Source organism: Narcine bancroftii, chromosome 10, assembly GCF_036971445.1.
Source record: "Narcine bancroftii isolate sNarBan1 chromosome 10, sNarBan1.hap1, whole genome shotgun sequence".
NCBI classification, from domain to species: Eukaryota; Metazoa; Chordata; class Chondrichthyes; order Torpediniformes; family Narcinidae; genus Narcine; species Narcine bancroftii.
The window spans coordinates 86651831-86674561 of record NC_091478.1 but is presented as its reverse complement, the minus strand read 5'-3'; the positions used below and the strand labels follow the sequence as shown (position 1 = coordinate 86674561).

The window sequence follows — 22731 nt, the reverse complement described above, 5'->3', positions numbered from 1 at the left end:
AAAAACAACTTCTCGACACCGTACATAAAGAGAAGAAAGATAAACCTTTGGATTATTTCAAAACCTTCGAGATAATTTTGAGAAGGCCAACTCTCAAATAGATGATTACTTAAATGTCACAGAAATTAGAAAAGGGTCTTTTTGCATCATACAAGATAAGTTAATTGATTGTCAGCAGTGGAAATAGTGTCACTTATTTTGCCTTTCGTAGACCGAATAATATCTGACATCATGAAATTAAATGCTAAAGGAACCATTCAGGCAATTCCTTTGAATAATCACACTGCTTCTAGAAAGGTCAATTAATCATTTCATTACAATCCAAGAAATTCTTTTACTATTACCACTCAGCAGGAGAACAAAACTCTTCTCATGGCTTATGCCAGATTTTGGAATGGAAATGAGCTGATGGAAGAGATATTGTTTGCCAGAATGATTAAGGGAGTGACTATTTTCTTTTTAAATTTTTTATTGAGTTTAACATAACCACCCATATTAAAAACTAAGCAAAATAATTCCATCCCTTAATATTAATTATGATTATCTATTAAAGTAATTATACATACAAGTTAATTAATATCACAACAAATCACAATAGATCTTAATAAAAGATCTTTAAAAAAGGATATGATATAGGATCATTATAATTAAACCAACAAATCCACTTATCTAAAAGGAAAAAAGAAGCCTAATCTACCCCCACCTTCTAATCAAGATTACAAGGAAAATAGAAAGATAGATCAGGTCGCAACCTTTAGAAGACTGATGGAACAGCCCTGGGGCACCAAATCCACTAAAACTGGCAATTATGATAATATTCAATAAATTTTAATGAAATGGAAAGATTAATCCATACCTTGTCAGAAACTTAACTTTAATACTCTACCTAATTTTTCTCTAACCTAAATATAACATATGACCATTTTACAAGAAGTTAGAAGTTTTCCATTCGAGTCCATAGCTGCCTGTGTAACTGATGGCGCTGCTTCAATGGTTGAAATGATACAGAGGATACATCACATGCCTGAAAAATGTTATACATGTACCTTCAATCTTTACTGTTCATTGCATCATTCATAGGGAGCTCTTTGTGGCTAAAAACTTAGTATCTTGAAATGCTTTTGTGACAGAGTTTTTGGGAGATAACTTGCAAAAGGTTTGTTAGAGTAGGTCACATACAAACACTTTAAAACAGATCTTATTTAAAATACTGGAGCTCTGCCCCATGGTAGATGTATCAGTTCCAGAGCTTTTGCAAGAGCCTTTGAAGAGTGATCAAGAGACTTCACTAATGGATTGTTGTTTGCAAAAGGCAACAGATGAGAGAGCTTGCCGGAGCCACTGCTTCTGCAAAATAACTTGCTGTTCTGAGAGGGTCATGTGGTTTTGCAAACAGAGAGAGTCAGGCTTTTCTCTCAGAGAGAGAGATCGATTGTACAGTGTTACAGCCAGCAGACTGCACCTGGGACTGGAACAGGTCAAGCTGGCAAGCTTATGAAAAGTCCCCTACTTAGAAGGCAGCCCGGTCAAAGCCCTTGTGGTTCATGCTAGGGCTGTCTAATGTTTCACTTGGAATAAGAGAAACAGAAAGCATCTTTGTGGTGACCTTAAAGAAAGAGATTATCATCTGGAGAACCTTGAAGGGGCAAGTTTCGTAAGGAACAACAACTCTCTCTAAAAACCAGCAAGAACCTCCCTGAGTGGATCCATTTACCTTTCAAGCTTTATAAATATATTAAATTATAAATATTAAATTCTGTGCAGAGTGTAATAATTGCCTGCAACCAGTGAACTTGGAGGAATGAAAATTGAGATTGGACTGTGAACCAAATAACTTTTCTGAACTTGCACATATTATACACGTTTGCTTAGAATTAGAAGGGGATTGTTAGGTTAAGTAAATCAATAGAGAGTAGTTAAAGTTTAATTCTATTTTCATGTTTAAAGATAATTAAAGCTAAGTAACCATTTAACGGTGAATATCTATTGCTGCTGGGTTTTGGGGTCCTCTGTGCTCATAACACTTTGATTTAATTGTCATAAAGACTGTAAACTTTGTAAAAATCATTTCCCCTTCAGGACTGTCGATTCCACCAGCTGCGTGAAGAAAATGACAAACATTTCCTGACACTGCTGCTGCCAGCTGAGGTGAAGCGGTGGAAAGGAATTTTTCTTTTTAAAATTTATTTATAGTATCTCCATACATTCTTTACAAATTGACTTAGTATAATATTACATAATAGATACTAAATAATTTTCACCCCCCCCCCCCCCCCCCACCTCCCCTAACCCCTTAGGAAACCACCTTGTGGTGGTTAATTCCCAAAAACCCAAATGGGTGTGGTATAAACCACAAGTGGCATATGACATTCAGGAGCAGAAGTACCACCCCCTCCCCCCCCCCCCCCCCGGCAGACAAAATACACGTATAAACCGAAAAATAATCATTTCTTATATCCATAAAACCCCGGTCCATCAATTTAACCAATCTTATTCATAAACTTTTTTTTGAAAATCCAAACTTGATATTAAATTTTGCACCCTTTCCACCCTCCCAACACTGAGTTAAACATTGTTTACAATCAATAAAAGCTTTTTTAAAAAATTTTTTTTTCAAGTCTTCCTGAATTTCATCCACTGAATTAAAACACCTCTGAACATCCCAGTTCAACACCGAATCTTCCATTCTTCTCAGTCTCAAGTTAAATTTGTAGCTTACTTTCAAAAAAAGTTTTTTCAAATCTTTTAAAATTTTCTTGAACATAATTCCTTCGGTCTTGATCTTCTAAAGCATCAATGTTATTCATATGTTCTTTCTTCTATGTTTCCTAATTTAATATCAAATTTTCCACTTTGTCAATCTTCTCAATGTTAAGTTGAAATTATTGTTTATTTTCAAGAAAAACTTATTCAAAATTTTTAACTCTTCTTGGACATTGCTCCTTCAACTTTAATTTTATAAATCATCAATCTTGTTCATAGTTTCTTTCTACTGAGTTTCCAAATTTAATAAAGTTTCCGTTTTTTCCAATTTTCTCAATATTAAACTGATCTTGTTGTTCAGTTTAAAAAAAACCTTTTCAAAACTATTAAAATCTGTTTGCAATGTATGCATACTCACAGATAATAAATTCACTCTTCCAATATTCCATCCAAAAAAAAAATCACTGATAAACCTTATTGCAGGTCATTGAATTCCATATATATGTTTATCTTCAGAAAATATTTCAAATATTTCAAATCAACATTCGTCGCCATCTTTCAAAAAGGAGTCCGAAATCAACTTTAATAAGTTCTGTTCTTGAGAAAATTCCAGCACCAACTCCGGCTCTGTCTGGGCAAATAGGTCAAATTTCTTCCAAAGTCAAAGAATGTAATTTTGTTCTGTATTTATAGATAATAAATTCATCCTTCTGATATTCCATCCAAAAAAAATCACTAATAAACTTTAATGTTATCTGGATTTTTAAAACTCACGGGCAACCAATGCCAATTACTGCAATTTATCTTCATAAAACATTTCAAATCAATATTCATCACCATCTTTCAGAGGGGTGTCCAAGGCCAGCTTATCCGACAGTCCAATTAATGAGCTCCATTCTTAAGAAAATTCCAGCCTTGACTCCGTGGTTCTGTCTGGGCAAGTAGGCCGAGTTTCTTCCAAAGTCGGAGAGTGTAGTTTTGTTCTGTATTTGAACTCTATTTTCCTTAATCTTTGTTGCCATTTTAAACATCTTTCAGAGGGGTGTCCAAGGCCAGCTTATCCGACAGTCCAATTAATGAACTCCGTTCTTAAGAAAATTCCAGCCTTGACTCTGTGGTTCTGTCTGAGCAAGTAGGCCGAGTTTCTTCCAAAGTCGGAGAGTGTAGTTTTGTTCTGTATTTGAACTCTATTTTCCTTAATCTTTGTTGCCATTTTAAAAGATAATAAATTCACTCTTCCAATATTCCATCCAAAAAAAAATCACTGATAAACCTTATTGCAGGTCATTGAATTCCATATACATGTTTATCTTCAGAAAATATTTCAAATCAACATTCGTCGCCATCTTTCAAAAAGGAGTCCGAAATCAACTTTAATAAGTTCTGTTCTTGAGAAAATTCCAGCACCAACTCTGGCTCTGTCTGGGCAAATAGGTCAAATTTCTTCCAAAGTCAAAGAATGTAATTTTGTTCTGTATTTATAGATAATAAATTCATCCTTCCGATATTCCATCCAAAAAAAATCACTAATAAACTTTAATGTTATCTGGATTTTTAAAACTCACGGGCAACCAATGCCAATTACTGCAATTTATCTTCATAAAACATTTCAAATCAATATTCATCACCATCTTTCAGAGGGGTGTCCAAGGCCAGCTTATCCGACAGTCCAATTAATGAGCTCCGTTCTTAAGAAAATTCCAGCCTTGACTCCGTGGTTCTGTCTGGGCAAATAGGCCGAGTTTCTTCCAAAGTCGGAGAGTGTAGTTTTGTTCTGTATTTGAACTCTATTTTCCTTAATCTTTGTTGCCATTTTAAACATCTTTCAGAGGGGTGTCCAAGGCCAGCTTATCCGACAGTCCAATTAATGAGCTCCGTTCTTAAGAAAATTCCAGCCTTGACTCCGTGGTTCTGTCTGAGCAAGTAGGCCGAGTTTCTTCCAAAGTCGGAGAGTGTAGTTTTGTTCTGTATTTGAACTCTATTTTCTTTAATCTTTGTTGCCATCTTAAACTAAAAACAATTGATAAACAAAAAATAAGAAATATTCTTAAAACAGGTATTTAAATAACTGCCTGGGGGAGACCGGGAATGCACGTCCGCTCCCTACGCCATCTTGCCACGCCCCCATCAGGAATTTTTCTTTTGTTGTTTTACCACACTCTGGCACACAATTGTTTCCCCTCTTTCTTGTAACGAACGTGGAGAAAATTTCATTGATGCAAGGGCAGACATATTTGATCTGGCAGATATCATTGACCCTCAATTTAGTGGATACCTTACACATCAACACAATAGCTTCATTGATAGCAAGGAAGCCATTCCTTAAAAAGCTCTGTCTTTTGGAGCAATATCAGACACCTAGAATTTTTACAATTTCTAAATCTGAATACGAACACAGAGGCACTGAAGGACAATGACATTACTGTTTAGGTGAAACACCTGAAGTAAATACACATGGATCTGCTGGAAAGATTTCTTTCTTTCTTCTTTGGCTTGGCTTCGCGGACGAAGATTTATGGAGGGGTAATATCCACGTCAGCTGCAGGCTCGTTGGTGGCTGACAAGTCCGATGCGGGAGAGGCAGACACGGTTGCAAGGGAAAATTGGTGGGTTGGGTTTTTCCTCCTTTGTCTTTTGTCAGTGAGGTGGGCTCTGCGGTCTTCTTCAAAGGAGGTTGCTGCCCGCCAAACTGTGAGGCGCCAAGATGCACGGTTTGAGGCGATATCAGCCCACTGGCGGAGGTCAATGTGGCAGGCAGAAGGATTTAATGTCCTGTTAAACCTCAGTATCCTGTATTGGATATCAGATCCATTTGAGGAACAACCCAGTGATTTTGATGCAGAAATTCAAGAGATTGATTGATCTTTGGACTGATATAATTGCACGCCGCAAGTTCACTCAATTTATAAAAGATTTTTAGGTTAAGAATGATCTGCTGAATAGATTTCCAAAACTATAGGAATAGGCCAAAATAGTTTTGATTGCCTTTCCCACAATATACATAGTTGAATGTGGTTTGCCTGAAGCGCCTTTTACAGACAGAGAAGTATGAGTGTCCCCTCAGAGGCACTGAGTGTCTGTGGATTCACCTCCAGCCTCACAAAGACCAGTCAAAACTATCAGCTGCCCGAGCTCCAGATCAGCAATCCCTTCAGCCCTCACAGCTCCCTCTTGCATCCCAGTTCCAATATCTGGTGCCCCTTCAGCCTGTTTCCAGATGGTGAATCCCTCAACCAGTCACCAGCAGCCCACAGCCTAGGTGGCTTTCTCGTCTCGAGTCACCAACAGCCTGTCACCTGTGAGTTTCTTCAACCACTGAACCCCTCACTGATCCGCCGCCATGGTCACTATCCTGTGGAACATCTCTTCTTTCAGCTCAATCAGGGGATGGTCTCCGTTTTCTGGTGCCTGCACCAGACCTCTGCTTCCCAAGTCTGCTGATCATAGGTGCCCCCATCTTGGGCGCAGACTCTGGCAGTCGCAGTAATTTTAAATAAAGCCGTTGGCTCCATTTTCAGTGCTGGAATCTTAAGTGCAAGTTGTGAAGATTCTCAGACTCTCCTTCCTAACTGAATAGTTCGGCTATTGTGAGTACTCCTTCAGCCTGAATTGTTCCCTTAGATTTCTTCTTGCTGCAACTTTCAATCTATCCCAATTGGAGAAAGAAGCTGGAGTACTCAGGATGAACATCAGTTATCTAGCAACACCTTCAATTCACCAGCTTCATCATACATTTTCTCAGAGAGCAATAGATTCCAACTCTCTGCTCACTCACTATTTCTGTTCTTGTTTGAAACAGCGATTTGAAAGCTCAGGCAGTACCACTCACAACAGCTTCATTTCACTGCATAGACGAGAAAAATAAGCAAGCAGATTTATAGGATATGAAATGTTTGAGGGGAATGTTGGCGAGAATGTGGAATGAGCACCCAGCTGAAGTGATGAATGCAGGCTTGATTTTAACATTTAGGTACATGGATGGGAGGGTTATGGAGAGCTATAATCTAGGTGCATGTCAATGAGACAAGGCAGAATAGTTTGGCATGGACATGATTGGTCATTTTCTCTGCTGTAGTGTTAGGATGTGATAATTCAGCACTCTCAAAGCTTTGATCACACTGGAAAGACAAATCCAGCTCTTGGATATTACTCCTATTAATAAACATTTTTTTTTGAAAAAAGATGCTATACAGTAACATAATGAACAGGCATTACAGTCACATTTCTAGTGAGTTTTAAGCAAGTACAAGAATGGGGCTCCTAGTGAAATTTAAAGGATTGTGGGAATAGAGGCTCCAAAGAATTTCACCTTGAGAGGTTTGGTGAGTTTAAAAGGAGTGCAGGAAATGGGGTCCTAATGAACCAGTTGCCAAATCATCAGGATTTCAAAGTGATCAGGCAGCTACACATCCAAAATAGAGCAACAGAGAAGACTTGTTTCCATAATATGTGCAGTGCATTAGTGCAGGGAGTTACTCGGGCAGAATATGAGGTGCTGTTTTTCTCATTTTAGTTTGGTCTTAACCTTGGCAGTGGAGAGGACTTCCAGATTGTTGTGAGATGAAGAGGGGAAGTTGCATTTATTTGGGAGTTCAGGCTGGCCGTTACTTACAGAATGCAGATGTTCTGCAAAACACTTACCAAGTAATGGATTGCTTAAGGCAGTATGTGAGTGGGGGGTGGGGAATGCTAACAGTTGAGAACCACTGCTCTAGACTCAATTGTTAGTGAAATATTTTGCTTGAGAAAAATTGTAATTGGCCCATTTCCTTTGAAAATGAAACATTGGACATAACAAGTCAATTAGGTACGATTAAAACAGTGGTTTTCAAACTTTTTCTTTCCACCCACATACCACCTTAAACAATCCCTTACTAATCAGAGAGCACCAACAGCATAGGGAATACTTAAAGGTAACAGGACCTTTCGGCCCATGAGCCTGTGCCATCCAAATACACCAATTAATCTCCAACCCTGTGTATGCTTTTAGAAGGGTGGGAAGTAACTGGAGAGCCCAGAGGAAACCCATGTAGACACAAGGGGAATGTAGAAACTCCTTTCAGACAGCACTGAATTCAAATCCCAGGTCACTGGTGCTGTAATAGCATTGTACTAACTGCTACAGTTTTGGGGGGGGAGGGGGAATAGCATTATAAAAGTCAGAAGAATCTCCAAGTAAAATTGGTTTAAATGTGAAAAGTTTGTATCAAAGAGAAAAAAATCGTTAAGTGAATGAATTACCGGTAGTGATTTCCAAGCATTTCTACATAATGTCAATCAAATATGGATATTTTGGGCCATGAAATCTGGTTGAATTTGATTTCAAAATACAAACATGAGATTGCATAAAACCATACCTTATTACACTTATAAATCAGGTTATAAAATAGTTGAGTAGCAGAAGATGAAATTGTCAAAATTCTTCATGATTAAATCTTGGCTATTTACACAATTAGATTCAAGAAGAAAAATCTCCGGTTCTAGAAAAGGCTTTTCTTGGGTACTCAGAATGCCATTAGGCTCTTCAGATACACGTGAAATTCTAATACTAATACCAATTTGCTGGGAATCTGAGAAGTAAACTGGGACTTTGCCATTTATGATTACATTTGAAGAGAAAGGCGATCTAGAGTTTTATGGTTGGTCCTGAATAATATCACTAACAAAGCTTCTAAAAGCATTCAACACATAGCAAACCAATTTAGTTTAATTGTCCGAACAGGATATAAACAAACTTAGTTTACAGGAAAGCTTTACATTTATACAAAATTAATATCAGTCAATTGTCCTTTTGAAAATTATAAAAATGTTAAATGAAAATTCTATTTCACATCAACATGAATAATCAATCAACCAGGGACAACACCAATGATAAGTTACAGAAAGACGGCTTCAGACATTCACTTTTTAAATAGTTCTCAAAAATAACTTACAATATGGTCGCAATGTTTCAATTAAAAACATTGGCAATAGACACAACTGGACCATCATGCAATATTAAAATAACATCAAAACAAATTAATCTTAATGAGATTGCTAATTTTCTCTTTCCCACCACCATCTGCTTTGCACTCTCAAAAATCAACCTTCTGTAGCTTTCGTGTTACGTGAGTGTGGAGAAGAATGACACGCACACCAAAGCCTCAGCCTAGAATAGTTTATTGCATTGGTCATCGCATTTATACGGGCCCCAAGCACTGACGCCAGGGCACTGCGACATTGGAGTGCTGGCCTATATTGGCCAGCATTCCCACCACTGCTTGCTGTCTTCTTGCCTTGCAGGTCACCTGGGATGACAGCTGGTGTCACCCCCAGGTCTGCACGGTGGCCGCGTTCGGCCATTTTGTGGGCCAATCTACATCTCCGTGCGCAGGCTGCTACACAATCACCCCCGCCAGAACTAGTGATCGTGCTGTTGACTTGGGCAGTGTCCTCCATTGTCCCCGATGACCCTGTAGGATTGTTGTAGGGCCGTTGGCTTGCGCCCCTTTGCACAAACGTATATTGGTAAGTCTAAGTTCCTGGGGATGTTATGTTTGGGCTGGCCAGATGGTGGGGGTTGTTGCAGGACCACAAGTTCTCAAGGGTGGCCGCAAGGTCTTCTATTGTTGCTGCGAATACTTGATAACACAAAAAAATTAAAGCAGATGATATCAAGATTTAAACCTCCAGTTCACACAAGTTTTCTGTGGCACAGGTGATTGCAAAAATCTACAATACGAAGTCACTTTTTTACCTATCTGCCGGTTTTGCTTTGCCTATTGATAGTTCAACAATGTAATTTGGCACCAAGAGAATTAATCAAAAAATGCTGCACATCAGCACACAAAATGAACAGTAAAACTTTCATCATATGGCTGGCATTTCACTTGTGATCAACTGAAGCATTTTGAGTACTTTTGTTTTATTCTTCCAGCAAATTGTACAAACTAGTTTTGGTTTGATTAAATACAGGAAGGTTGTGAATATCAGTCATCGAAGCCGTGAACATTTTTCTTCAAAATTTACATCAATATTCAGCAAAAATATACTTTTTATATTATTTACAACTTGTAATCAGAAAATAAATATTTCCCAGTTTATACACAGGCTTGAAATTGAAGTTACTTTGAGATCTTATTTTTACAAAAAATGGTCATACTGGATCACCATCTGCTACACCACACATTATAGTACACATGGTCCTCCAGTCTGAATGCTTGCAAGCATTTGGTCAGATTGCAAGCTGCGAAGTTGGGAATCTGCCACAAAGGCAGCAGCGAATCATCCCACTTGGCATGAAGAGCAAGTTTTTGAGCAATGGTGTTGGGCAGGGTTAGTTGAGCTGCGTAGCCAGTCGAGATGTGGGGCTCAGGTCTGCACCCTACTGAAAGGTTGAGGTGATTGATGGGAACATGCAAAGGCTACTTCCTTTGTTAAAAGATTTCCACATCCCGTATACTCTCATGTCCACTTCTTTTAAGTGACATGCCCCTCAGTTAAGATTGCAGAGAAATCTCCATGCAGGAGAGCCATGCCATTAAGCAGGGAGGCGGTGCCATAAGCTTCCATCAGATGGTGTTTAGGAAGGCTTGATAACACCCAGGGTAGGTGGTGGATCCCTCATAGCAATGATCTGCTCTAATCATGCCAGGCAGAGTGCAGCCCTGAACTCCAAATCTCAGCACTGAGATTCCCAACCAACCTTTGCAGGTGGCCTCTACACTTTGAGGGGAATCATTGCTAGATTCTGTGCCAGGTTCATGACACTGTTGTAGGCAGCATCAGAAAAGGCAGGGATTCATTCCAGGATTCTGGCATAGCAGCATTGTCAGTAATGCACCCAATGCACCAATATGTAATGCTACAATTATTAGTTCAAAATCCATGCTCTCATTTTGGAATGCATCAAGCGCAAAATGAAAAACTGCATCAGCGTTTGCTTCCATTCTTGCGTTTTCTTAAATGAAAGGACACAAATGAAACAAATACTATTGACTCAACATTTTGTGAAAGGTGAACGAGATGGAGGCCAAAAGTAAATTTCATGAGATATAGCAGTTCCTAAAAATCTGGAGAAATGCTCCAATTATTGAACAAAAGCCCGAGATGCGACCCCAAATATGAAACAGGTAACTGTGTTGCGAAGGATTACTGTTCAGGTGTCGAGTTCAATAAGACCTTCCAGAAAGAATATTTATGTTCCAACATGAACATTTCAACAAGGAAACAGCAAATTATTCTTGGTCCAGCACCAGTGCAGACAGTGCGTTAGGGTCTCTCATGAGTGGATGCGCTGATAGAATTCGATCAATTTTCTCTCTTTGATGGAAATCAGGAAAGATCTTAAACAAATCTTGTTTCAGTTGTTCCGTTTCCTCTTTTGATCGCAAAGGAGGAATCACAGGCCACGCTGGGATTGGTGGGCAAATACCAGGTTGCGGCACTAATGACACGCTTTGACCAATTGGGCTCTGTGAAGTCCTAAAAAGGAGAAGTGGACAAGATACTCAGTCTGCAGCATTGCTAAATGTACAGTTCATAACAAAATGCACTACATTACCACATGCCCAACTGTTTCTTCATAGACATGATCTTAAATAAATGTGCAACTTACATTTTCAGAACAAAATTGCAACAGAATAGAGTAAATAACATTTTTGACATATGTACATAGCAAAATATCGGTACTACGTGTTCCCCAGAGATTTCACTCTAATCCTCAATTGCATATTTATACAAATAAAGCTCATCCAGGGAATTGCTGTTAAAGTCAGCTTTTTGTCCCAAATTCTCCAAAATTGTAATTACTACCCCCTGAAAAGGCAGGCAATTCAGGCAGCATAAAAAAACCATTATGTCCATGTGAAGGAAATCACTTATTGCCATTATTTTATGAAGCTGAGGATTGTAATCCTTGATCTGTTGCTCTTTTACTTGTGGATAGTAGAGACCTTTGATTTATGGGAAGGCATTAAAAAAAGGGATAAAATCCAGTGGTAGCTTTATACTGGATAGCTACAAGCATCTTTAAATTTGCTCATCCAAGTGACTAGAGAGTATCATATTCCACTCCAGATATTTTTTCCAGATGTCAGAAAGTCTTGGGAATTCATGAGTAAATGCAGTCACTTGATGCAGGCTATCTCAGCTTTGACCTGCTCTTGCAGCCAGCCTATTAATATGGATTGTTCACTTAAATTTCTGATCAATGTGACTCCATATTGATGATGGTGGGGCATTAGAAGATAGCAGAGTTCAACACTCTCTTGTTGAAGAAGAGTCCAGTATTTGATTATTTTAGTAGTCACAGAATAGAAAAATACTCCATATGAACAGCCTTTACCAACATCCAGAGACGATCATCCTGCAGGGTTGATTAGTTACTGTGAACCTCGGAAAATGCATAGGAGTTCAAGTCAGAGGGATGATTAAAAAAAAGGAAAAGGAACATCAAGCTTAGGACTGATGATTAACAGAATTCTGAATCAGGAATTGTATTGAAACAAGTACCTGTGGGATTTTAAATTGTGAATAGCTGGAGCCAGACCAAATGAGCTGTGCTGAAGAACAATGCATTTACTCTGAAGATAACCCTGGAGGAAACCAAGGCTTCATTTGCTCCCTATGCTGTTTCCATGGTAATGGAGATAACCAAAGGCTGAAGTTAAAATGGAGATGAACCCTGGTCATGAAACCACCTCATCCATGAGAACAAGATTACTGCATTCACTACTAGGAAAAATCCATCACTTGCTCCTAATTGGCTTAGCACAAATAAATAAAATTCCACACAGGTTCGCTGTGGCCACTAATAATCTAGGTGTCCTGGGATGAAGATATCTGCAATTAGTTAGCCGTAGCAAAGTCGGCCAAGGCAGAATAGTCCCTTTAGGGAACAAAAGAAATAAGAGAGAGGGACCCTGGGAACAGGATTTAACTTCTTATCAAACCATAGATCACAAGAATCTGGTATCATGGAAAGACCCAGAACTAACACATACAAGATGAGTTTGGGATTCAGAATAAAGGGAAGCCATGGGTCCAAGACTCATCACCCACCTCACATCTTCAGAGTATAGTGTGCAAGGCACAGGTGCTCAAATTGCCTTTGGAATTAAGATAAGCAGGTGTATCTTTTAGCCAGAAATAAAATTGAAGAATTAAATGCTTTTTCTTTCAGTGCTTTAGTCCATTGAGCAACTTTCAAAGCAGGAATACTGCAATCACTTGCAGGATTTATTAAAGGGACATGCATCAACCCTTAAGATAAGAATAACATCCATGAGAGGATTTCCCACTTCACAACACTCATCTTGTAGCAAATTAATGGCAACTTGTGCTTCAGATTTTGAATGGCATGGGGTACATCAGGATGGGAGTCTGCATAATTACCTTTCCCTTTTAAAAAATACCAAAGAGATATTTTGCAAGCAAATAGAATTCAATTTGGACAAAGGACCATAAATATCAAAAATACAATTCTTAATATGGTTTAGTAGTATAAAAGAATAGACCAAAGTAACTCTGATTGTCTTTGAAAAATTGCCAAGGAGAATTTCACTTTTTCCTGAACAGATAAGAATTTAATTCACCACCTCAACAGTCTGAACTGAAATGCTGGTCTAGATAATATAAGCAAATTCTAGAACAGTGTTTGGCCCAGAGATGATAAAATACTACAAAAAGCAGATGTCAAATTAGGACTTAATTAAGTTGTTTGCACCACAGATATTACTTATTTACAAAGGAAAACTATTCCAGCTAAGCACAGTTGGTGCCTTGTGTTTAAAAATGTTTCCAACAAGAATCAATATCCCACACAGAAAATAACTGAAAATATTACAATTTAAAATGATAAAATATGAAACAAAAGGTAATAATAATAACAAAAATAAATTTAATCCATAAAAGAATAATAGCTTTTACTTCACTGATAGCCAGATGAGCAATTTTGATGACATGGAAAGATAATTTAATACCAATGGGTACAGGACATTATGTCTTGCTTGAGTTTGGACAAAATTAGACACAACTTTAAAGAGATCAAGATTGAATTTGACAATAAAGGCAGCCCATTTATGGACTACTATCATAATTTAAATACATAGGCAGGGGTACTCTGGGGGATTCCTGTATGATGTCTGGGAGCTGAGACTCAATTCTTTACATATTATTCGCTGGTGACCATGTTTAGTGGGAGGGATATGACAGGGGGCAGGGGAGAGATGGGAAGGTTCTTATTTTTGCCATTTTCCTTTATAAGTGGAAGAGATTAGTCCAATTAGATAACCAACAATAAATATGTCGTTGTGGCTGCTCTCCACGAGGCAAGTGAACCGGCCCCACTTGTAAGCCACTCAGCGGGGCAGCCGGCCAAAATGGCGCCGTCGGGGGTATCCCTTCCTTCCAGCACGGTGCTCAGAAACCCGTGCTGGGGGACCACATGATGCCCGGTGACGTCAGGACCCTCCAATAAACTAGTCTGCTCACTGAGCTCAACCCGTCTGGTTGTGTGTGTTATTGCAGGAGCAGAGTAGCCGCCGCTACAATTGGTGACCCCGACTGGGTCAAACGTCTTTGAACCCATCATCAGCGAGCCTGGGATCAGCGCTCTACCTGTAATAAATACCTGAAAGTGTCTGCTTGCAGAAAGGTGTCCAGCATGGGTCCATTCCTTCCAAGAGGATCATCGGGTATCATAAATATGTTTTCAGCAAATGTATATGGTAGTAACCTAACAAAAAGAAAAAAAAATTCACATCTTTCACAGAAAAGATGCACAACTTTCCTAGATGAGATTATTTAAAAAAAAATCACTAGATTTTCCCCAGTGAATTTCAGCAAACAATTACTTATTTCCCTATCAAATCTGGAGCAACTTTTCTGTTAATTTTCATTGAATTGAATTGAAATCAATTACAGTACAATCTGGACACTCGAAGAAAGCAAAATCAGCCGTTAAAAGCATATATTCAAACCTCCAAAAAAATTATTTCAAGCCCAGGAATTGCTTCACATTCAATTTTAATCATAAAAATATAAAAAAGTTACAGGACATTTAATCTTGTCCATTCTCTGCCACTTTAATATGATTATTACTGACCTTTTACCTTGGTGGTACTTTCTGCACTAACTCCCTCCTTGGTTCCTTAATATTCAAAAAGCAATCAGTTTTAGCCTTGAACGCACTCAGCTGATGAATGTCATCAAACTGGATAGAGCATTCCAAAGGTTCAATAACCACGGGATAAACACATTTCTTCTAATCACTGTTGAATGGCTCACCCTTTTGCTTTGAGCGTTCATTCCCTTCAGCATCATACTTTTGCTCTGAGATCATCTCTCATTCTTCTAAGCTAGTGAGTAGATAGTCACGTTGAATGGGCAAGGCATAAATTACTTTGCTTTTATGTCAATTAAACATCCTCAATCTATACCAGCATGCTACAAAATCCCACGTACTCTTATTCTGAACGCCTCTTGGATACCACATTAAAAAAAAATGCCTTCCCCCAAAGATCCACTTGGACAACTCCTTATCTATTCTGCGAGCAAATTCTCCAAATAAAAATTGGCAAACATCATCTCCTCTATTAAATACGGATTAGTTCATTCATTACTTTTGAAGTATCCAGTCACCATTGCCTTTGTGGTAGATTCAAGCAATTTCGTACTATTGATGTCTTGCTAATAGACACCCCTTCTTAAATAATGGGGTTACATTTACGTCTTGGTGATCTGTGGGATTCACGGATTTTATTGCAGTTGACGAGTGATCCGGTGTTTTTGGTCATCATCAGCTTTTATAGATTTCATTTACAAAAAATGCAAACATTCCACTTCATACAATTCTATATCAACACATTTTGTACTGATTGTTATGAATGAAGGGCATTATGATGGGATAGCCTCAGTAAAAATAATGGTGGTTAACCAGCAATTAAAATCACTGCCATTAAAATCAATTAAAATCAAAGGCAAAGCTTCTCTTTACAATTATTATCCACTTGCTCCTGCTGTAAAGTGCACGTGAGGTGCTGCCTCCACAGATCATCAACTAATATCAGTAAGTGGTTTATACGCAAGATCAGCCATTAAAGCATAGTCCCAGAACCGAGCCAGTTTCTATCAAATCTTATAACGGATGAACTTGGGGAAAAATATTTAAAATCTTTAAATCTTCCAAAAATTGACTGCCACAAAGCAAATGAGTCAATTCTGAATCATGCATTGTGTCAATATTTAATACTGAAAAATTGGAAATGCCCAATCTAAAGAGTTGCATTCACTTGTTGAGTCAAAAAGCTTTTCGAAAAATGACCGTTAGCTATACAGTGAAACCTCGTTGTAACACGATTGTTTAGGTCAAAATGGCATTGCGATAAAAGCGGGTCATGCTAAATTGGAGTTTCACATATACAGCGAGAACATCAACATCAGTAGCATTTCAAGCTGCCTCACCTCCATTTTGGCCAAAACCAAGTCCTACCTGCATAAGCTGGCCACACTCCAGTTGCATTACCTGGGCATCAGCTCCCTGAGCAGGAGCGGAACCTTCGGCAGCTGAGGGAGCTGGCCAGGCTGGAAAATCTCTTCTCAATCACTGTTCAGACATGCTGTTATTTTCCATTTGAAAATACAGAAAAATAATCAAATGACTGCACAGCCAGACAATCTGCCAATAGAATTCGGTCTACTAATGAATAAAAAATTATGAAATCCTTAAACATTAGACTAAATTGCCCATTTCTATATTCCAGGCTAAAGATTTGAAGGGTATATAATAAAAAATGTAAAAATATATTCTCTTCTTCTTGGTCTCCATGGGCATTGCGACTCCGGTAGTCACTTGTTTGTTTAGCAGCGTTGACTGTGGCTACGGAGCTGATCCCGGAATGGCAGGCAATGCCATGGCTGCTGCAAATATAGGACACCATTGAACTGTTGTCAGTTGTGCTCTTCGCTTAGCTCTCAAATTGACTTAAGATCACTCTTTTGCCTTGCTCTAGGTGTTGAAGAAGAGCACCTCGCCATTATAATACATATGGAGAGGTGCTCGAGGTACTCAATATCAACACCTAGAGCACCTCACAATATAAAATATATACATATAGTGTGTATATATATATATATATATATATATATATACACACACATATATATATACATATACACACACACCCATACATACATACACACACACATATATACATATACACACACATATAACACACACACACACATACATATATATAATATATACATTTCAGTTTCTTGGTCATGAATTTTACAATCAACTTCTACCTAATCCAAACAAAGTTTTTTTTTACACCATTATTAGAGTGCTCAATATAAACTGTTGTAAACATATAGTTACCTTTCCCGAATTATTGATTTCCAGCTTGCAGATTCATGCACAAATTCTCTTAGGTTGTCATTAGTGACAATAATCCCTCCTGTTTCCTCAGCAAGGTGCAATAAAAACCTGCAGAAGACAAACAATAAATTGCCATAAATTATTGAGGGTGACATGTATATCATTCAGCTTTTCAGATTCCCTGAAAATGCTTTATAAAGCTTTTTAGGTTTGAATACGCAATGAACAAGCCTGTCCAAGGCTATTCTACCTCACACACATTGAAAACATTTCACGATTTTATAATGACTGGATTTTAGTTATCTGCTCCTAAATTTGGCACCAGAATAATTCAGGAAATTTTTGCTGCAGTAAAACTGCAAATATACATGACAGAATCTGACTCAAAAGTTAGCCATTGCATTAGTACCTCTCTTCGTACACAAGATACAATCCTTGGAAAGACTGGTGAAAACAGCTCTAAAATGGGTCATTATGGCCAACATAACCCATATCAAGGAATGTACTGCCCACAGAAGCACTCTGCTGGAAACCTTGCAGGAACTCTTGCAATCCCTGTTTATCCATAATTGCCTCACTGGGAACTTGGGAGGAACCCATGTCCTCCTGGTTGCTCGGCATTACCGTGCCAGAAACCCAGAACAATGCAGCAGTGAGGTGTCCCTCAGCTCAGTGCAGAAGAGCTGCCTGATGGACACTGGGAGTACAGCACCCTGAATCCTAGAGTCTCTCTCCTTTTGAGTTGCGAGAGTGGGGGAGACAAAAGCATACATCGCATCCAAAGGTGATGAGACATATGGAGGATCTGGGCATTGTTAACACATGGAGTATGTGCAATGGCCTGCAAACATTGAACTGACCAGGGTGCAGCCCTGAACCCTAAATCTCAGCAAAAAGTGGATGTATACCCAAAACTAGCACCTCACAAGGAGCATTTTCACATCGAGCCAAAGACAATTGATTGGCAGGGAGAAATTTCTTCATTAATATTTCTTCCTTATTTTTCTTTGGTGTTTTCATTTGCCCCAGTTATTGTAAATTTCACTCCATCTGCCTCAAATGGATTGTTTGCAATATATTATTTAATACTTCAGTGACAGTAGAGAACAAAATAATTGCAATATATTGTTGAATTACAGAGCTGCAGACACAACTAGTAAATGCGAGAGTTAAATATGTGATATAATGGCCAACAATTTATTCAAAGGGGAATAGTGAGGGTTTGGAGAAGTAGAAAACATTTACTTTTGTGAGAACTTGAATACAAAAATAATCTTTAAAAATGAGAGCTCTGAGCAAAACAACTTTGTTACAGAATTTCCAACAAATTCTTAAGAATGTTCAACAAAAGTACCCAGTTAAAAACAAGGATAATAAGAGGCAGCCTTGGATAACAAAGGAAGGCATCAAATTAAAAGCTCATGAAAAAGAGTAATCAAAAGTAGTGTGAAAGTTGATTGGAATAAAGAAAGGGAACATTATAAATGCATACAAAAGCAGACAGTTTTTAAAATAAATATACAAATCAAACAAGGGTGTCTAAAGTGAAAAGAAGTCTCTCAGAAGATGAGAAGGGTAATTAATAATGGGTATTGCTCAAATGGCTAAGGCCTTAACTAATTTTTGTGTCAGACTTCACAAAAAGTAATGTTAGGGGTGTGATGGAAGATGAAGATCTCAATTCAATTGCTATCAATAAAGAGGTAGAGCTGGACAAAAGGTAGAGAAGTCCCCTGGTTCTGAAAGAACTGGTAGAAGTTGTAGCCTGTGGTAAATTAGCAAAACTCTCAAGTACATCTCAGCTGACTGGAAGATGGCAAATTTCACACCACTCTTAGTGTCTGTACTTGGGGAAAAATGCTTGAAGCCATCATTTATGAAGAAATACCATGACACTGAAATAGAAAATGTTTCATCAGATAGATGCAGCTTGATTCAGGAAGGGAAGGTCATGTTTAACAAATTTACTGGAGCTTTTCTTTTGAGTGCTGTAGGTAGAGGGGAACAGGTGCATGTTGAAAACTTGGATTTTCAGAAAGCATTTGATAAGGTGCACATAAAAGATATTTGTGCAAGAATGATGTATGAAGGTGGGAAAAATGCATTGGCATGGATAGATGATTAACTAATAGAAAGCAGCTAGTTGGAATAAAGGGGGTTTCTCTCTGGCAACCAGAGATCAGCGGGTGCCGCAGGTATCAGTGCTGGCCCTGCAACTGCTCACAATGTACATCAATGAATGGAGGAGGGGAAGTGTAATGTATCTAATGCCCCTTTTCCACTGACATCCCAGTTAATAGGCTGTGCAGTGCCCTGGGATAGGAAGCCCTTTGTGCCCATTGGGCCACTCTTAAGTGGGACATTAATTGCTTTTCAACTGAACACACCCCCAGGGGATCAGAGAGCTCAACTTTCAACTGGAAGCGGGTGACTTTCTGCTGTCCCTTTTTCACCGATTTTATCAGCACACTGTCATCAGCAAATGCTGGGGATACGATTTGGGGTAGAGGTGGTTAATCTTTGGTGTGCAATGACATCATTTGACGCTGACGTTCGGAAAATGTTCCTTTTCCACTGGCATCCTGTCCCAGTGGAAAAGGGGCTTGTTTGTTGATGATACCAAATTGAGTGGAAAAGCAAATTGTGTTTCGGAAACAGATGGACTGCAGAGAGAGAGAGAGAGAAAGAGAGAGGTAGGTTAATTGACTAATGGTATGGCAGATGGAGTGCAATGTTGGTAAATGCAAGGCCATTCACTTTGGAAGAAAAATTGTAGATCGGGTTATTTCTAAAAAGGTGAAACTGCAGCACAGGAAGGATGCAGAGGAGATTTACAAGAATGTTGCCTGTGTTTGAGTTACAGGGAAAAGTTGAGCAGGTTGGGACTTTATTCCCTGGAGCATAGAAGATTGAAGGGTGATTTGATAGAGGTATTTACAATCATGGGCGGGGGGGGGGAGGAACCAGATAAGAGTAAAGAGTAAATGTGGACAGGCTTTTCCCCATTAAGAGTGGGGGAGATTCAAACAAGAGGACATGGATTGAGATTGAATGGTGAAAAGTTTAGGGGAAACATGAGGGGGAATTTCCTCACTCAGAAGGTATTGGGAATGTGGAATGAGCTTCTGGCTAAAGTGGTGGATGCTAGTTCGATTTTAATATTTAAGAAAAAGTTGGATGTTTATGGATGAGAGAGGTATGGAGGGTTATGGGTCAGGAGTGAGTCAATGGGACTAGGTGGGAAAGCATGGACTAGAAGGGCTGAACTGGCCTCTGTGCTGTAATTGTTGTATACTGTAGTGCAGAGACACTTGGGGATGCTTGTGCAAGAAAAGGTTGATTTGAAGGTGCAAAACTTAATCAAGGAGGCAAACAGGATGTTGGCCTTCATGACAAGAAATTGAATTTAAAAGTAGCATTCTGTTGCCACTGGGCAGGACATTTAAAATTTAAATTTGAAATGTGTCAATGTAGAAATACATAATGGTACAGGCCATTTTGGCCCAGGAGTCTGTGCCACCCTAACCAATTAACCTACAGCCCCAGGAGAATGTACGAACTCCTTACAGACAGCATGGGATTCGAACTCTGGTCCCCAATCGCTGGTGCTATAAAAGGCATTGCGCTAACCATTACGCCAACTGTGCTGCCCATGTGTGCATTTTTGGTCTCCTTACTTGAGAGAGGATATACAGTAAATCCCATGATATCCGGCACCTATGGGGATTGGTAGATGCCGGATAACTGAATTTTCTCTTTGCTTGAGATTATGTGATTGGCGAACTAATGGCGAGTGTGCCAATTACACTTGAATTTTTTTTAAAACCATTTATTTTCTGATATTTTTTGATGGTTGCCTGAATTTCAAATAACAGGAATTTTACTGTTCTAGCTTTGGATGCATTGCAGAGGATGTTCACCAGGTTGAATGAGTGGATAGTTCACCAGAATTAATGGATATCATAGAAGACACAATTAGGAAATGAATAGATGAGATAGAAGCAGGAAAGTTGAACTCGGGGACATGGCCTCAGGATTTGGGAGTGGATTTAAAATTGGAATGAGAAGGAATGGCTTTTCACAGAGTAATGAATTTGTGGCATTCTCTGCCCAAAGACACAGTTGAAACTCCCTCATTAAATACATTTTACACAAATAACAATTTTGCACAGGGTGGGGGGAGGGGAAGAGAAGCTCAGTCCAGAGCCAAACCAGCTGTGATCTTATTGAGAAATGGAGCAGGCTCAATGAGCTAAATACCTTACTCCACACATGTCAAACTCAGGCCCGCGGGCCAAATTTGGTCCGTGATATAATTATATTTGGCCCGCAAGATCATATCAAATATGTATTAGAGCTGGCCCGCTGGCCGCCGCGCCAGTATAGCGCATGCACAGCTAATACTACAATTCCCAGAATGCTTTGCAAATGTGTTGGCACCAGCCCGTCAGCCCCCTAATCGCCCCCACCTCCTCTCTTTACTTTCATTAACATCTGCGACCTGTCGTCCAACTCACACGTAATAAACCCCTTATGAAAAATGGCCAAACGAAAGACAGAAAACAGGACCTTTCAAGACAGGTGGGAGGCAGACGATATGTTCATCATTTTAAAAGACAAACCTGTTTGTCATTGAAGCAAGTTGTTAATTTTTTGACTTGTTGGCTTGTGAAAAAACTACATTTAAAAGGAGCTTAAAGGCTATAGAGAAATATTATTTATTGAATATTTTATTTCTCATTTGTTAATGCTTCTTCTGGAAGCATTAACCAAAACTATTATTAAACATTTATTTTAATAAGAAAAAGTTTAACATTACATATGTTGAAAGAAGAGAAAACATGCAGATGTTGTTGAAAATTTTCAATAAATATTTAGTTTGGCCCACTGTGAATTTGAGTTTGACACCCCTGCCTTACTCCTGCCATTACTTAAACTCAATCTCTAGTGAGAATCAACTGTGCTATATTACTACTGATTTAATCTCCATTCTATTTATAGAACAAAAAAAACCACACCGGAAAATAACAAGGCTATCATTGGTTATGAGGCTTTCTCATTGGTCTGTTGAAATGAACACAAGGTTTGTCCAATCTGTCATTTACCTGTCATCATGTGATGCAATTCTTGTTCCACAAACAGTTCGAGCTGGTGTGAATGAAAGCACACCCAGTCCTTCAAGTTCATTTAAAAAGTGCTGTTCTGTTTATAGACAAAATTTAAACATTCAGACAAGAATTAATGGTTCAGAAATTGTTTACAGTGAAGGCATCAATCTATTGCTTTCCATCTCTAAACTTGCATTCTGAGTTAAAAGATATTTTTCAATAGTCAAAGTAATGGGAGAGTTAATGTGTGGAGTTACCGCATTTTGAAGCCAAAGAAAATAATTTCAAGATGTTAACCCATTCAAATAGATAAATAAATTAAAATAGATTAATTAAAATCTTACATATTTAAAACTTTGTTTATGGGTCATACCTGTGATTCTGTCATCACGTTTGGTTCTCCACTGAGGCACAAACACAGTTATTTCTCGGTGACCACGATTCCAAAAAAATTCCACTGCAATAGCAATACCACGACAGGAAAATACTTTTTTCATTCCATGGCTATAAAAATAAGAATGTAACAGGATATAACTATAACAGATACTTGCAATAACTTGT

General features: G+C 38.6%; 1 protein-coding gene and 1 long non-coding RNA gene across 5 annotated transcripts in view; one reads left to right on the top strand and one right to left on the bottom strand.

Moving 5' to 3' along the window:
* LOC138744871 (uncharacterized) overlaps positions 1 to 22324 on the top strand; it is a 74403-nt gene extending 52079 nt beyond the window's left edge. Inside the window, exon 4 of the long non-coding RNA XR_011345840.1 lies at positions 22064 to 22324. This is a non-coding gene — a long non-coding RNA (uncharacterized lncRNA). The remainder of the gene's footprint in view (positions 1 to 22063) is intronic.
* The window catches only part of n4bp1 (nedd4 binding protein 1), a 35596-nt gene continuing 21253 nt past the window's right edge, over positions 8389 to 22731 (bottom strand). For all 4 annotated transcript variants that reach the window (XM_069901649.1, XM_069901650.1, XM_069901652.1 and 1 more), the window contains exons 3-7: positions 22544 to 22674; positions 22168 to 22264; positions 17063 to 17170; positions 14315 to 14419; positions 8389 to 11166 (exon numbers count right to left, since the gene is read on the bottom strand). In XM_069901649.1, the coding sequence (XP_069757750.1) occupies positions 10920 to 11166; positions 14315 to 14419; positions 17063 to 17170; positions 22168 to 22264; positions 22544 to 22674 (688 nt within the window). In that variant the 3' untranslated portion in view covers positions 8389 to 10919. The remainder of the gene's footprint in view (positions 11167 to 14314; positions 14420 to 17062; positions 17171 to 22167; positions 22265 to 22543; positions 22675 to 22731) is intronic.